Here is a 16,810-nt window from a genome sequence, read left to right on the forward strand (position 1 = left end):
GGAGGAAGAAGACAACGTCCAGGAAGAGTCAGGAAAGGAACAGGAACTGGGGACGGAAAGATAAGAAGGGAGGGGAGGAGCCACAGGAGAGATATAAGGCAGAGACGGGAAGCATGGGTTGGTGGGCTGTTGTTGAGTCGAGGGAGAAACAGGCAGGAGGTCACCATTGTAGAAGAAAACGGCGGAGTTGCTTGGAGTTTTCTTGGAACCTAAAGAGGCAATGGTGCAGCAAGACAGCCAAAGGGTTCGGGGACAAAGGGGGTGGGACCCCAGGCCTCACAGGAGATGAGCTGTAATTCCAGGAGATCTCCATGACCCACAAGGAAGCTGGCTACCCCTGGGTTGGAAATATTCCTTGAGGTTTGGAGGTGGGGTTTCAAAATTATACAGTGCCTCAGAGCCCAGCCTTCAGGCATTTTTTGCCGGAAGAGCTTATCTTTATAGTCTTTATAGCTGTTTGTGGGGGAAGGGTGTGTGTTCTAAGACCTCCAGGAGCTTACACACACGCACACAAACACTTACCTGAACCCAGAAGAGCACCTGGTATGCTGATGTCATCCAGAAATAACATCACCATGCAAAAGATGTTGGGGGCAACAGTCTTACTTCTAGGAAATCATTATGGTAAAAAAAAATCAGCCTCAACCCATAGAGTTTTCTACTAAACCCAGAGCATCAATCCCCAATGACCCTGATGTGCTAATGTCACTTCCAAGTGATGTCAGTACATTGGGAGTGAGTAGGGAGGGGTGCAGAGGGAGATCTGGGTGGGTGAGGATTACCATGAAACCAGCTTTGGGGGAGAATTTTCCCTGCTTACTGAAACCCACAAGCAGGGTGAGAGATTCCAAAGTGGGGGTTTCCCTGGTTCCAGCAGGGCCTGGCATCCCTAGGTCCATGTACCAACCCAGCTTGGCTTGTGAGATCTGATGAAATGAAGCTATAACATGCCACTTTTTCTGCCTAGAGCATTCATGACCACATGTACCTTGTGTTCCATGGTGGAATGTTCCACCATGGCTGTTCCTTCATGGGGGGGGGGGGAGGATAACGTTTTTATTAATATCTGACCTCAACCTTATTGGCAGGGAACAGAAGGTTTACTTCACATGGCCTTTGGGCTTCATTATGTAGCCCCAAGAGTAACATCTGTAAATGCATTTATCCTGGAAATAGCAACGGATGTCTCTTGATGAGTGGATATGGGAGAGGGATACGCGAGAACATATGTGCTTTCTGACTGAAGATAGCTACATTTATTCAGGTGATTAAAACAAGCGATTACACATCTGTTTTGTTTGACCGTTCGGTCATAAATAGTGTCACAGATTTTCCAATAAACCTTCCTCTTGTTTGCAAATGTTTTCATATCCATTACATGCACACTTATCACACTGCATCTGGGCCAATATCTCACCGCAATTCAGCTTTATGGTACTCTGCTTCTGAATACATCCTTGATGTTTCCTGCGGTATTATTAAAAGCTCCCTAAAGCTGAGCATTTGAGGATTACAGCTAGGCACAAGTCCCTTGAAAAGACCATTATAACAGGGATATAATTGAAGCAGCCCTTTCCTTTTCCTGTAAAGTTTGTGCATGCACAAGAAATTACCCTTGACATTTTGTCTTTCTTAGTCCTGTACAGATTTACCACATCTGTTGATCAGGTTCCATCGACATTATGTGCTACCATCTCTGTGCCTGAGTATTTAAAGAAAACATTTTAGATGTTTTATTGATGAAACGTTTTAAACCCCACGACTTGGATAGCCCAGCCTACACCTCAAAAGCTACACAAGGCCGGCCCTAGTCATTTTGTAGATGAAGTATGTTCTAGTGTCCCCCACAGTTTACTCCTAGGTATAGTGTCAAAACCTCTCTTGAGGTCTATAAAAGCAACACACAGTTTACCTCTGGGTGGGAGGGTGCATTTTTCAGCTAAGATCCAGCAATCTTGAGGTGCAAAGCCTTTCCTAAAGCAAATTTGTTCCCAACCAGGAATGTTATTAGCGGTTATCAATTCCTCTAGTTTGTGGTAAAAGTATGAAGAATGAACTTTCCCACTCATGAGAGGAGGCCAATCAGAAGGTGGGTAGGATTTGAAAACCTTGTTGAAGATTGGAATTAGGATTGCGTTCTCCGGTGTGGTTTGGCCGCTTCGGTGATCACTGAAGCCTGAGGTGGCCACTGCTGCAGTGCAGAGCGGAGGGGACCAGAGCCACCCCTCCACACTGTGCCATGACGCTGGCTGCCTTGGGCTTCAGTAAAAGCTGAAGCAGCCGAACCGTGCCGCACAACCCTAATCGGAAAGATTATGGAGTGCTTCCAAATTGGGGAAAACCTTTCAGAGCAGTTGATCTAAGAAAAGATGGGAGCTAGAATTGTGAGCCATCAAGCCGATAACAAATTGTTAGGTACTAAGTCCAGACCTGGAGCATTAGCACTTGATCATGGATATAGCTTCCATCTCTCTGACCACCAAGGAAGTCTAGAGTTGCTGCACAGAAGCAGACAATGAAAGTCTCTAGTCTTGAAAAGGTCACCAGGTTGCCATAAGTCTGCTGTGTGTTTATTTGTTTACTAGCAGTAGAGCCCGCTGTCAAAAAAATACAGCGGTCCCTAGGGGAGGGTTTGCTTCCCCTTCCCCCCCCTTGTCAGTCCAGGGGAAGGGGCCTATTGGCACCCTTCCTCATCCCGGACAGGGCCCGCCTTCGGGGCCCTTACTCTTTTATTTAGTCCGCGGTGCCAGCACTGTGGGGCGGTTTAAAGATTGTATGGAAAGTATCACATTGCCAGGAGATCCTTAAGATTGAGTGGCATCCAGGCAAGGGACATTCAAAGATGGTTTTGCCATTGCCTGCCTCTGTGTCACGACCCCTAGTGTTCCTTAGAGGAATTCCATCCAAATCTCCAGAAGTCTCCCATCCAAATACAAGCCAGTGTCAGACCTGCTTAGCTTCTGAGATTTCATGGGATCAGGACTGCCTTTACTATCCTGGCCAGGGCCTACTATGACGTGACAACAAAAGAACAAAAAGACTCCTTACCTGGCCTTCTAGGGGAGGTTTCAAAGCAGAAACTGAATAGCCTAAAACATGGGTAAACTTGTGGTCCTCCAGATGTTCATGGACTACAATTCTCACGAGCCCCTGCCAGCATTTGTTGGCAGGGGCTCATGGGAATTGTAGTCCATGAACATCTGGAGGCCACAGGTTGACTACCTGTGGCCTAAAAGTACTGAAATCAAAAGTACCCCAGATAGCAGCCTCAACACATGCCGCATGCAGCCAGCAGATTGTTTCAATATCCTCTTGTAGTTCTGGATAAAAGAAAAATGATCAAAAAAAGACCCCTTGTAGATTTACATCTCTTTTTCATTGTCTTTAATCCTTTCCACTTAATCCGTGGAGTACGCAGTTTGAGAATAGCAATGGCAAGCTGCAAGCCGTAGCCCAGCATCATGAGATTTTAAAACTTCATTGTGAGATAAATAAAACTAAGAATTCTTTGGTTTTCCATAGCCACGCTGGCAATATAGTTTTCTGTTTCAGGCCTCAAGCTGTGTTGGAACATAGTTAATAGGTTGAAGGTATTGAAGGACATTTTTTGAAATAGAATGAATTAGAACCATAGCAATATTGTCTCCAGAGGACTGCCCTGGACTTCTAAAAGAGCTAGTTGTTTAACTAATCTAGTCCCTTTGATGATGAGTTTTATCCCTATAAAGGTAAAGGTAAAGGTATCCCCTGTGCAAGCACCGAGTCATGTCTGACCCTTGGGGTGACGCCCTCTAGCGTTTTCATGGCAGACTCCATACGGGGTGGTTTGGCATTCCCTTCTCCAGTCATTACCGTTTTACCCCCCAGCAAACTGGGTACTCATTTTACCAACCTCGGAAGGATGGAAGGCTGAGTCAACCTTGAGCCGGCTGCTGGGCTTGAACTCCCAGCCTCATGGGCAAAGCTTTCAGATGGCTCCCTTACCACTCTGCACCACAAGAGGCTCTTTCCCTATAAAACAGCTAAATGCTCAATACGCAATAGGCTGGAATTAGAAGAACATAAGAAAAGTCCTGCTGGATCAGACCAATACTCCATCTAGTCCAGCATCTCACAAAGTGAACAACCAGTCCCTCTGGACAGTAAGCAACAGGGCACAGAGGCCAAGGCCTTCTCTTGATGTTACCTTCTGGTGCCAGGATTCAAAGGCTTAGTGCTTCTGAATGTGGAGATTCCCTCTCAATCACTACGGCTAGTAGTCATCACTAGACTTCTCCATGAATCTAGCTAATCTCCTTTCAAGCTGGTTATTCCTTTGGCCATCGTTACAGCTTCTGTCAGTGAATTACACATTTTAATCACTCTGCATCAAGAAATATGTCCTGTTCTCGGTCCTGAACCTCCAGCCTCGCTAACTTCATTGAATGGCCTCAAATTCTAGTATTTGGGGAAAGGGAGAAAAAAAAACCTTTGTTATAATTCTATCTGTCAGAAGAGCATTCTGGAATAGATTGCATTTTAAGATGGATCTGGGATGTGGTTGCCTGCTCTGGTTGGGAAATACCAGGATATTTGAGGGCCTGGAGCCTAGAGAGGACAAGGTCTGGTGTCAGAAGTGCCCCCATTGTCTTACTGCAAGAAGAAAAACTGGGTTTTTGTGCCTTGTTTTCTACTACCCGAAGGAGGCTCAAAGCAGCTTACAAACTCCCTTCCACTCCTGACAACAGACACTCTGTCAGGCAGGTGTTATTGTCAGGTGGAATGTTCAAATGGCTGCTTTGGAGGGTAGGTTACAAGTTCTCTATAGAACTCACAAATTCACTGCAGGATTCCTGATCCACGGGGCTACCATTTTTGTTCAGCTTTGTTCTAAGCATGCTCTCAAACAGATTTTTTTCTGGAAATAAAGTGTCTTCAAAAGCAAGGCAGGACTTGCATGCTCTGGATTGCATTATTGAGTTTTTTGTGCAGATGTATGTCTGGGGCTGCCAACTCTGGGTTTGGAAATACCTGGAGAATTGAGGGTGCAGCCTGAGAAAGTGGGGTTGAGAGAGTAGAGTATATAAAGCCACAATGCACTTTCAAAGCAGCCATTTTCTCCAGACAAAGTGGAATATGTGTTTTAAAGAAATAATAAGTAGTTTGTGTAGCCTGGAGTTCAGTTATGATTCCAGGTGATCTCCAGTCACCACCTGGAGGGTGGCAACCATATGCACACAGCTTGCATTGCATGCAAGATCTAGCTATAGTTCTGCAGGTCTGTGACCCTATACCTGAGCTAGCAAACATTCTATTTCATTAGGAGCAGGGCAACTATCAACCTAAGGGACTGTTTATTTGCTTCCTCATTCTCTGGTAGCATTTTTGATTCTCTGGTGGCAACATTCTCTTTCCCACTTACAAGGATGATTTAAGCATCCGTCTGGCCTGGAAGTTGCATGCTAAGTTGCCCCCTGGCAAATGATCAGAACTCTCCCTCTGCACAGCACAAGGTTTAGAGACCCACCAAGGGAGGAAATTATGTTGGAAACTTAATTGCTGTCTTTTATTATTATTATACTGTTTGGGGGTTTAAACTGGGTTTTTATTATTTTAGAATATTGTATCTATTTTATTACAGTGTAAGCCTCCACAAGCCAGCTCCACCAAGTGTGGCAGGCAAAAAATTGCAAAATAATAAAGAAAAATAAATATCACCCCTCATCCAATCACATTTACTACTGGCATTCACCTGCTATTGTCATTCGGCATCTTCAGTCGTTCCACTTTCTATTATATAGTACAGGACAGATGGACTCACATTCTGCAAGATCTCCAGCCATCTCCATCCGAGGCTGTATCTGATGTAAACAGTGACTCACAAAAGCTCATCCCTGGTACAAATTTTGTTAGTCTTTAAGAGATTCTTGAACTCTTCTTCTTTTTCTACTGAATTCCCTCTGTTGCTCAAGATAGTTCTCAAACAGTTCCCTTTAAACCCATGGAAGTTATTGAATCCTGTTCAGGATTGCCTTCAAAGAATACCTGCCTGCCACTGTCGAAACACTGTGTTTTTTCCCTCCCCCAGGGAAGGGATGTTTCAAAAATTAATCGCCAAACCTCTTGACTATTTGTGCGTCCTTACTTCAGTGCTCTGTCTTTCGGTGACCAATGTGAATCCACCGATTAGTTAGCTTCTGTTACCTAGACAACGAAATACCCACAACAACAATCCTCCAAGATCAGCAGTGCCGGCATAAGGAGGAGGAAGGGAGAAAACACATCCCCAGATGCCCAGCTATCACTTCAAGCTGCCTCGTTTTTTTGTACAAGGGACGTTTGCCAGGTGACCCCTCGAGCCCTGGGGTGACTGGCCCTGGCTTCTACACATGGCTGTTCTTCTGTGTCAGAGTGATAATGAGCAAGCGGATAATCCTGACATGCCGGAGTTTATCTGGCTGCTACTCCTGGCCTCCATTCGGATAGACGGAATGCGTTCTGAGCCTCTCCGTCAGCCTCCCGGACTCCGCTCTCCTTCCCCCTCTTCCCCTCGCTGTAGATTTCTTAATGTAGTCTAATGGCTTTGCCAAGGAAGCCAGACAGGTTGTTCCTCGGTGGCTGTGGCAGACCATGACCTAAGCTCACCATGAATCTGGAAGGGCTGGAAATGATAGCTGTCTTGGTCATGATTGTCCTCTTCGTGAAGGCGCTGGAACAATTTGGACTGATAGAGTCGGGCTTTGAAGGTAAGTTGGCTTTGAGGAACTGTTCTCTCTCTCTCTCTCCTCAAATGCCGGATCTCGTGCGGGGTTCTGAAGGGCACCTCCTTGTGAGACTGTTCAGGTGCGACCTGCGTCACCCTCAGTGGAATGCGCACCGGTGTTCCAGTGTAAACGTTACCACTTGGAACTGATCCTTTTCCACCCCCCTTGCCTTGTAATTGATCTTGGATGGTTAACACTTGGGAGGGTAGAGTAAAGGTGGGGTGTGATAGGATGAACATTTCCACTCTTGACTGTCTCATCCAGGTTTTGTGGCAAAAGATTTCCAAGAAATTGCAACAACTCATAGAACACTGTGGGACTGTAAGGTGTAGGGTTTGTGAGGAATGTTAAAACTTTGGATGAGACAAATACAGTGATGGCAGTCAAGGGTAACTGCAGATTATCATTAACAAAGGCACAATTTCTCCCAGAGTATATCCTCTCCTTCCTGAAATGTTTTGGAATGTCAAATACAAACGGGAGCGATTGAGTTGTAGTTTCCATGTAGTTGTGCATGCTTCCCTAAAAGTTTTCAGGACAGTTGATCTTTTGTCATGTTTTGAAGCCGTGTCCTCACCAGAGCTGGTCTAACCTAGTATGCCTCTTTCTTGCAGAAATAAAGGACCGTGTTCTTTGTTATGCTAAGTTTTCTGCAGAAGCCAGATGAAAAGATTGGAAATAAATTCCATTTTATTGCATGAGGAAGAATGTTTGGGTATATCACACTAGGCACTTGCTCTGTGTGTAGATTAAGGATTTATAATCTAAACAGGGGGGGGAAAATACAAAATCACCACAATTTAAGTTTGCTTCTCTGGTTGTGGCTTAAAGTAAATCCTGTTTATATAACCCTTTAAAGAAATGCTGGGAGAGATTGTCTCCGAGAGAAAGTTCACAGCAGGCTGTTTTTGTCTGTCAGGCATTTAGGAAACCTAATCGGATACGGCTTCTAAGGGGAATGTGTCTCCCCGCAGTTGTGGTACCCAGAGCTTTTGTGTAAAGAAGATTATTTGGGACAGTTTATGTATCCATTAAAGGCAGAAAATCCTTCCTATTTGGGAGAAATAGCCCAGTATCTCTTTTTGTGGAAATACTGAATAGTGACATGACAGATAACGGTGAACACATCTATCGCTGCAAGAAATGCAGTGCTGAAAGACAAGCATATTGTTAGACTCTGTGATTTGTGAATAGTTGGGCTTTGGTTTCAGAATCAGTTGCCGTGTTTCTCCGTCATTTATATAGTTCTGAACATTGTCCTCCTTCCTTTAAAACAGGGGTAGTCAAACTGCGGCCCTCCAGATGTCCAGATGTCCATGGACTACAATTCCCAGGAGCCCCTGCCAGCATTCACTGGCAGGGGCTCCTGTGAATTGTAGTCCATGGACATCTGGAGGGCCGCAGTTTGACTACCCCTGCTCTAAAATGTTTCAGCAGGAACATTCAGTTGTGAGGTGGCTAGCCAAAAAGACTGGGAACGCACATGGAGTTTGGCTTGGAGGCATGGCTCACAATCTCAAACTTTGGAGATAGCTTAGTTGGCTGTTATCGCAAACTTTTCTTTCAAAGTCACCCTGATGGGTTTTGCTTCTATGTCTTCACCGTACTGCCCTGAGGTATCGGGCTAAGTGAGAGTTTTGGGCAGGATGAGTTCAATACGTTTTTTGTGAAAAGTATTTAAAAGTGTCTGGATAATACGACTACTAGTAATAGTATATTGCAGAAAACGTACATTAAATTTAGTTAGAGAAGGATATCAATCAGTGCAAGTAAAGAACAAGAGCCAGTTTGGTGTAGTGGTTAGGAGTGCAGACCTCTAATCTGGCAAGCCAAGTTCGATTCTGCGCTCCCCCACATGCAACCAGCTGGGTGACCTTGGGCTAGTCACAGCACTGATAAAGCTGTTCTGACTGAGCAGTGATATCAGCGCTCTCTCAGCCTCACCCACCTTGCAGAGTGCCTGTTGTGGGGAGAGGAAAGGGAAGGCGAATGTAAGCCACTTTGAGACTCCTTCGGTAGAGAAAAGCGGAATATAAAAACCAATTCTTCTTCTTCAGTAATATCAGGGCTCTCTATGTCCCTCCTACCTCACAGGGTACCTTTTGTGGGGAGAGGAAAGGGAAGGTGATTGTAAGCTGCTTTGAGACTCCTTCGGGTAGAGAAAAGCAGCATAGAAGGACCAACTCTTCTTCTTCTTCTTCTTCTTCTTCTTCTTCTTCTTCTTCTTCTTCTTCTTCTTCTTCTTCTTCTTCTTCTTCTTCTTCTTCTTCTTCTTCTTCTTCTTCTTCTTCTTCTTCTTCTTCTTCCCAGAATAAGCTCTGGAGCTCCCAATTTTTTTCTACTTGATTTAGTCCAACCTAAATATTACAGTGTGAATGTGACCGAATGAAAAACAAGTGAAGTATGGAATGAACCGATCGTCCCATGGATCATGATTATGTAGCAGGCACAGTTGGATGTATTTAAGTGCAAAGTTCTCTCTTGTCTCTTACAGTGAACATTTGACCACTAATTTGTACTTTAAAAAAATCAATAGTTGCCAGCGTGATTTCTCTCTCAAGGCTGCTTATACTATTTAATCTAGATTTCAATTATTAAACATCATAAACGTCCTCAGGATCCAGTTTCCTAGCAAGGGCTGTCAGGATGCTATGGCAGCTACCCCTGTTCTGTGGACCAGTCAAGAATTATCAAGAAGGCCCCTCATGTAGGTGACATCTTTCTGCTAGACCATGGGACCATTGGATAGTAATGTCAAGAGGGAGGGTTCCTGCGCAGTAGGAAAATCTCATCACACATACATACACCCCTTAGCTAACAACCCTTTGTCCTACATCTTCTTCCAGAGAGTTTTACAAAGTTGGAAAGATAAAAGCCCACCTCTGATAGATGAATGGAATGAAGAGCTTAGAACTCTATCAGGATTTGAATGCATGACATATAGACAGCAATTGCGTATGGACTTCCTTTTCGGCATTAAGATACCATGTGTCCATACAGGAAACTGCCTTATGCTTAATCAGACCCTGGGACCATCAGAGTTGATATTGTGGCATTGGCTCTTCAGGATTTCAGGTAGATCTGTCTACCATTGTTTTTGTTGTTGTTGTTCTTTTAATGCATATCTTTTTCTTTCTTTTAGTAGTAGTATTTTTTATTACAGTAATAGACTAGCAAAGTCAAAACAATTTCACAGTTACATAAATAATAATTTCCCCATCTCTTGTCCTTTTTTTTTCTTTTTTTTTGGGGGGGGGGTAATTTAAAAAACTTCTTCTAGAGAGTTTGTGCAATCTCTCATCCCAGGTTAGCTACATGGCCTAGCTTCCCTTTACAGGCCTTGTGCTGTCACTGTGGCCTCCTTGGAATGGGAGCCTGAAGGAATATCAGTTTCAAGAGGAAGCGCAAAGCAAAATTTTCAGAAGCCAACATCACCTTGTCAGGGGGCACCCGGACCCACATGTCATTATGATGCCCCATGTCAGAAGTCACAGCAGTTTCAAATTGCCATGCAGCTGTGAAGGTCGCTGGATGACCTTGGTCCAACCCTTCCCTTTAAGCCTACCTTAGCTCAAAGGATTGTTGTGAGGGAGCAGAAAAACCATCTAAGCCTCCCAAAGTTCCTTGAGTGTAAGGTTACCGGCTTCCAACTAGGACCTGGAGATATCCCAGAATTACAATGTACCTTAAGAATACAGAGATGAATTCCTCTGGAGAAAATGGAAGCTTTCAAGGGTGAACTGTATGGCACTGTACCCTGCTGAGCTTTTTCCCTTCCCCAAACTGCACCCTCCCCGTGCTCCCCTTTCCCCAACTTGTAAGGTATTTCCCAACCCAGAGCTGGCAATACTATTGGAGTGGGATAAAATAGACATAATCTGGCAAACTAATAAATCCATTGTGTGTAACCTCTATGTGACCTAGGATAATATTCAGCCTGGAGAGTAGAGGACCTAGAGGGGATCTGCTAACCATCTTCAAGTATTTAAAAGGCTGTCATATAGAGCAGTGGTCCCCAATCAGGACCGTTTTGTGGATCAGTCACTACTGGGTTGCAGCTCCTCCTCGTCCTTTTCCCTGGCTGCTGCCTTGGGGGCTGCCCTGCCACTCTGCCGCTGGCTCACCTTTGGTGCTCTCTGGCAATCGCCATGGCTGGGGCTCCCCCTTGCTGTGGCACTGCACAGCTGCTGCTGGCAGCACCCCCCAGCAGGCGGCAGGAAGTCAGGAGCACCGGCGGGAAAGCAAGCGGAGCTGGGGCCCTCGGCAGAAGACTACCCCCCCCCCGGGGGGCCTCAGTAAAACTGTCAAGTGTTGACTGGTCCCCGGTGATAAAAAGGTTGGGGACCACTGATATAGAGGATGGAGCAGAGTTCTTTCTTGACCCGGAGGGACGGACCAGAACCAATGGGGTGAAATTAATTCAAAGGAAATTCTGTCTAAACATCCGGAAGTAGTTCCTGACAATTAGAGCGGTTTCTCACTGGAACAGGCTTCCTCGAGAGGTGGTGGGTTCTTCATCTTTGGAAATTTTTAAACAGAGGCTGGATAGCCATCTGATGGAGAGGCTGTGAAAGTTCAGTGGGGTGGCAGGTGACAGTGGATGAGCAATAGGGTTGTAAGTATCCTATATTGTGTGCGTGGGGGGGGGGGGTTGTTGGACTAGATGACCCAGGAGGTACCTTCCAACTCTGTTATTCTATGATTCTATGTTTTTGGAAGAGGTTGATAATAGATAGATTTAATAAACTGATTTTCTTTTTTTTTTAATGTGTTACTCTTCCATTTGCTACTTTAAAATACTTTAAGTATTATTTGAAGAGGGCTTTTTCAAATTAGTCACCAGTTCTAATAACACCACCCAAAGTAGAATGCCCTTCTAAATCCATTGGGTTTTATTAGGTTAGAATGATATAACTCATGATGGAACTGTCAATGTATAAATAGGACAACTGACACTGTGAAACCCCACAACTGGAGTTCCTGAAATGTCCCTTCTTTATGCACACTAAGGCATGAGCCTAACCTGTGAAGGTGTTTTTCCTTGCTTTCACCATGAATGTTGGGTTTTCTTTGCCATTATGCGTTTATCTCCCTCCAGTGTTCAGTTCACTTTCTGGCTGTTGTTTCCCTTGGTTTTCTAAGAGTGCTTTTGTTCCAATTTTTCTCTTGTTTCATTTCTAAGCAGAAGGTAATTCCAAAAGCACAGTACAGATTCCTTCAGATTCTCCCTGGCAACTTTTAGCTGCCAATCAAAGGTCACATCAAGGTCATTCCATGCACTTTGCATCTTCTGCCATTTCCTCCCCTTCACTGGTATACAAGCTCTTTCCCTTGTTTAAAATTTTTAATTTTTTTTGAAAAGTGGCAGAAGTCTCTCAGTATGAGACTATCACTAGTCTCAGGTCACTGAATAGCAAAATTAAAATGATGGGAGGAAAATGTAAAAAGAACTGCATGAGCTTTAGTTCCCCACTAGTATTGACTTAAAAGGGAGATCAGGGAGGAGGCAAATCACAGTGTCCCAGGTGCAAAAAAAGAAAAGAAAAAGATTTTGGCACTGCTTGCAGACAAAGTAAAGGAAGCAACTATCAGCCCTGGATGAAATTAATGTTAGATGTAGAGAGAGACACTGGGATGGGAAGGTTAAAGCTTTGAAAACATTTTCCCTTTAATGCTTTAGTGAAGAGGGGGGGGGGGGGATTGGGACATTTTGGCAGTCTCCAGAAGCCTAACATTAAAATGGCAGCTAGCGATGAATAGCCAAGTTGACACAAATTATTCAGGATGGTGAAAACCAAGGCCAACTATGAAGAGTACCAGGAGTACCTCCACATATTTGAGTGGGAACAATGCGACAAATGAAGTTTAGTGCCGGTAAGTGTAAATTTATGTACACTGGGACAAAAAATGCTAACTTCAAATACAAGCTAATGGCGTCTGAACTTGTTGAAACTCAGAGGGAAGCTGATCTTCGAGTTGTAGCAGACAGCTTAATAAAAGTGTCAACCTAGCAAGCTGCAACAATTTTAAAAAGGCAAATTCTGTGTTGGGGATTATTAGGAAAGAGTTTGAAAATAAAACAGCTAATATTATAATACATCATATAGATCTATGGTGTGGCCTCACTTGGAATCCTGGGTGCAGTTCTGGTTGCTGTATTTAAAAAAAAGGAAATTGCAGAGATGGAAAAAATACAAAGGAAGGTAACAAAGAGTATTAGGGGACTCAGGGACTTTTCCTAGGAAGAAAGTGGCTTGGCAGAAAGAAAGAAAGAAAGAAAGAAAGAAAGAAAGAAAGAAAGAAAGAAAGAAAGAAAGAAAGAAAGAAAGAAAGAAAGAAAGAAAGAAAGAAAGAAAGAAAGAAAGAAAGAAAGAGACAGCTGACAAGAGAAAGTTTATAAAATTATGCAAGGCATAAGAAGAGTAGACAAAGAGAACTTTTTCTCCCTCTCCCAAAATTCTAGAACTCAAGGGCATCCAATGAAGCTGATGGGCAGTAGAATCAGGATGGATGAAAGGAAATACTTCTTGACACACCAAGTGGTTGAAATGTAGCACACTGGTAGAAGATGTACTGATAGCCACGGGCATAGGTAGCTTTAAATGATAATTAGGCAAATTCAAGGACGGTCGGTCTATCACTGGCTATTATCTGTGGTGACTAAAGGGAACAGTCATGTTCAGAGGTAGTCAACCTCCTAATCCCAGTGCCAGGGGAAGACCTCTGTGCCCTGTAGGCTCTGCAGAGAAACTGGTTGGTTACTGTATGAAAAAGGACTCCTCTTATGTAAAAACTAGAAATAAAGCCCGCTGTGAAGGGAAATATAGCGGGCGCTAGTGCGTGGGGAGGAAGAATGTAGCGAAGGAAGGTAGAAGAGGGGAGGAGGAGTGGGAGGGAGAAAGGAGGGAAGAGGATTTTGCAGGGATGGATAGAAGGGAGAAGAACAGGAAGGGATCAAGGAATTAAGAGAGGAAGTAAGTGAGAGGGAGAGACAGAGAGAGAAGAAGGAGATGCAGAAAGGAAGGAAAGAAGGAAGGAAGGGAAGAAGGCAGGCAGGAAGGTAGATAGAATGGGACGGGAGAGGGGTATATGAGAAGGGGCGGGTTGGCAGGGGGAAAGTGGGAGGGAGATGGCAGTGTGTGTGTGTGTGCGCACGTTTGTGTGTTTAAAAGGTGTGTGTGTGTGCGTGTGTGTGGGTCGGGAAGGGAGGGTTAAGGGAGAGGTGAGGTGGGTTGGGCAGGGGGAAGAGCAGTGTGTGTGTGTGTGTGTGTGTTGGGTGGACTTCTGATGGGCCCAGGGGAATCCGGGGCCCGGCAGAAGCCTAAGAAGTTTGGTGGCTTGTTCCGGGGCCAGGCGTACCCTTGCAGCCGCGAGGAAGCGGCTGGGCCCAGCAGAAGCCTGGAAACGGCGGTGGAGGGAGGGAGAGGCTTCTGCCCGGCCCAGGTGCACCTTCGCGTCCGCGAAGGAGCGCCTGGGCCTGGGAGAAGCCGGGAGAACGGTGGCAGAGGGAGAGAAGGCTTCTGCCGGGCCCAGGTGCACCTTCGCATCCGCAGAGGAGCGCCCGGGCCCGGCAGAAGCCGGGAGAATGGCGGGGGTGGGTGGTCGAGGCTTCTGCCGGGCCCAGGCACTCCTTCGCTGTAGCGAATTTCTATACCATTTCTATACCGCGAAGGAGCACCCGGGCCTGGCAGAAGCTGGGAGAACGGCAAGGGTGGGCGGGGAGCGGCTTCTGCCGGGCCCGGGCGCTCCTTCGCTGTCTTCGACGTGGCGCCCCCTCCTTGCTGAAGATGGCGGAGTGGCAGGGCCAGAGGACTTACCCCGCGGGCTACAAGCACAATCTGCGAGGTGAGTCTGCGGCGGCCTGGCGAGGCCGGGCCAAGCCGCTAATAGCAAGCCGCGCTTTGCGCAGTTCCCCATTGGCGGTTTGGCCCTGGATGGACACTCGGAGGGACCAATCAGGAGCCGCTTTGCGGCTCCTGATTGGTCCCTCCGAGTTTTTATCCTGGACAGTGCCCGCCCTAACTCCTCCCTGCCAGGGCTTACTCTTTTATTTAGTCCGTGGTGCCCCGCAGGCGCCACGGGTCGTTTAAAGATGGTAGAAATTGGCACAACCAACTATACAGGGCCCATTCTGCACCCATAGGATAATGCACTTTCAATGTGCTTTGGCAGCTGGAATTTTCTGTGCAGAACAGGGAAATCTACTTCTAAAGGGCATTGAAAGTACATTATCTATTGTGTGCAGAATAGGCCTACGTGTTCCTCCTACTCTTTGCCACCCTACCCCCCATTTAGACCATCCACAGCCTAATTAGTCCAGTGGGGGGTACATAAGAGGTTGTGGGGAGAGGTACTGATTTTATTATTGTAAAGCACCTCAAGCCTGCTTGTGGGGAGGGGTGGTATAGAAATTAAATAAATAAAATATGATTCGCTCCTTTTAAACAAGGAAAACAAACATACCATATTGGGTTGGATCCAACTGGCTTTTCCACTAATGTAAAGGTGGGATCTCCTTCAACAATCAGAAAGACTCTCCTAGAGATAGTGGGACTTGCATGGGCAAAAGGCAGGCAGGGTAGCAGTTGGAGGAAAGAGGGGAATGAGATGAGACTGAGCAAAAAAAATTGCTGGATCCGACTCTATCAAGCTGTCCAGTCCTGAATCTCAAATTATAGACTTTTTTTTGAATTTTTGACATCAATCACAAGTGACTTTCCTTTCCCCAGACCAGCTGTTTCCCGCTAGCTGACCTGGCTAAATTCTGAATCTCGGATACCCTCCCTCCCCAAGGCATTGTATGTGTTACAATAAAATAAACATAAATGAAAACACAGCATTTTAATCCTCTCTGTAACGTTTAGAACAATTTATCCATCCCAAATATCAAAGCACCATGTGTTTCCAGGCCGCCTACCAGGGGCAGAAAAGCATGCTATAATAGGATGTAAGGACATGGGTACATAACGAACCCTACACATTATGTTGCATGCATGTGCAGGGGATAGATTAAATGAGAAGGAATGAGATGCCTGGTTGTCATTTCAGGCAGCTGACATGCATTTAACAGAATGCGTAGTTCGGGGAGGAGTATTGACTAACATCAGCAGGTGGTCAGAATCAGCTGGGACTCAGCCGTCAGAAAGGTGGAGAAGGATCCTTTTGGCTGCAGTTGCTTGTTAGTAAAGCAGCGGAGTTGCAGGAGTTGCAGTTGTCTGTCGAGAGGAAACTGTGGAAACAGGCTTCTGCTTAGCTTCTGCTACTTAATGATTGCAAAGTTCAAGTATCATTAGGAGAAAGGGTGTCTGGATCTACCCTTCAGTGCTCTGCAGAGTTTTGGAATATGCAAGATCTTTAGTATGCCTGAGCCAATAGCATATCCTACATATGGCATGGAAGGAGCCCTAAGCCAAAAGGGAGACTGGTATATAAATATAAATAAATAAATTATCAGATTAGGAACTTCCTGGTATTTTTCACATAATCTCCTCCTGTGTCATGATTGGCTCAATTGGAGACTTCCTGCTCCTTCAAACACATTTCCTCTCTGACTGCAGAACAACAGCTAGTCAGTTAGACAGGAATCTATCTCTTCTCTCTTCTTTACATTGTTGTTCCTCTTCCCAATGAAACTATTGTTGACACAGCCAGTGCTGTGCTCCTCCTTTGCATATTTCAACTCTGCCAACTCTGCTTTCTCAACTCCTGTGGTAGGATGAACTGAACCTCCCTTGTGCACAGCCTTGAGTTGCGGGAAACTTCTGGCACACATTTTCCCCAGCTATAAGGCAGAAGCACTCTGAAATATGTATGCTTTGCCACTCACATACTTTAATTAGGTGGGTCACAGAAGCTTCCTGATAAGAGACCAGTTTTTTCATGGTTACGTGACTTGTCGTGGATTCATTATCCAAGTTTATTGCAAAGATAGCATTTTTGTAAGACAAAATGGGAATGTTCATGGAATCTCAAGAGAGGGAAGGAGCTGTCTAGGTCTGTCGCTTTCATCAGTGCAAGACTCTGAATGCTTGAACAGCCCTGGCAGCTGCCTGCTTGTGCTCTACTTG

General features: G+C 45.3%; 1 protein-coding gene across 7 annotated transcripts in view; it reads left to right on the forward strand.

Moving 5' to 3' along the window:
• The window catches only part of KCNIP4 (potassium voltage-gated channel interacting protein 4), a 410,617-nt gene that overhangs the window by 205,301 nt on the left and 188,506 nt on the right, over nucleotides 1-16,810 (forward strand). The window contains exon 1 of one of the 7 annotated variants that reach the window (XM_077301556.1): nucleotides 6,233-6,725. The exons of 5 other annotated variants lie outside the window; for them this stretch is intronic. In XM_077301556.1, coding sequence (XP_077157671.1) covers nucleotides 6,626-6,725 — 100 coding nt within the window. In that variant the 5' untranslated portion in view covers nucleotides 6,233-6,625. Of the gene's footprint in view, nucleotides 1-6,232; nucleotides 6,726-16,810 lie in introns of those variants that run through there. One more of the 7 variants, XM_077301560.1, reaches the window with a different exon arrangement.

Source organism: Paroedura picta, chromosome 10 (assembly GCF_049243985.1).
Source record: "Paroedura picta isolate Pp20150507F chromosome 10, Ppicta_v3.0, whole genome shotgun sequence".
Classification (NCBI taxonomy): Eukaryota; Metazoa; Chordata; class Lepidosauria; order Squamata; family Gekkonidae; genus Paroedura; species Paroedura picta.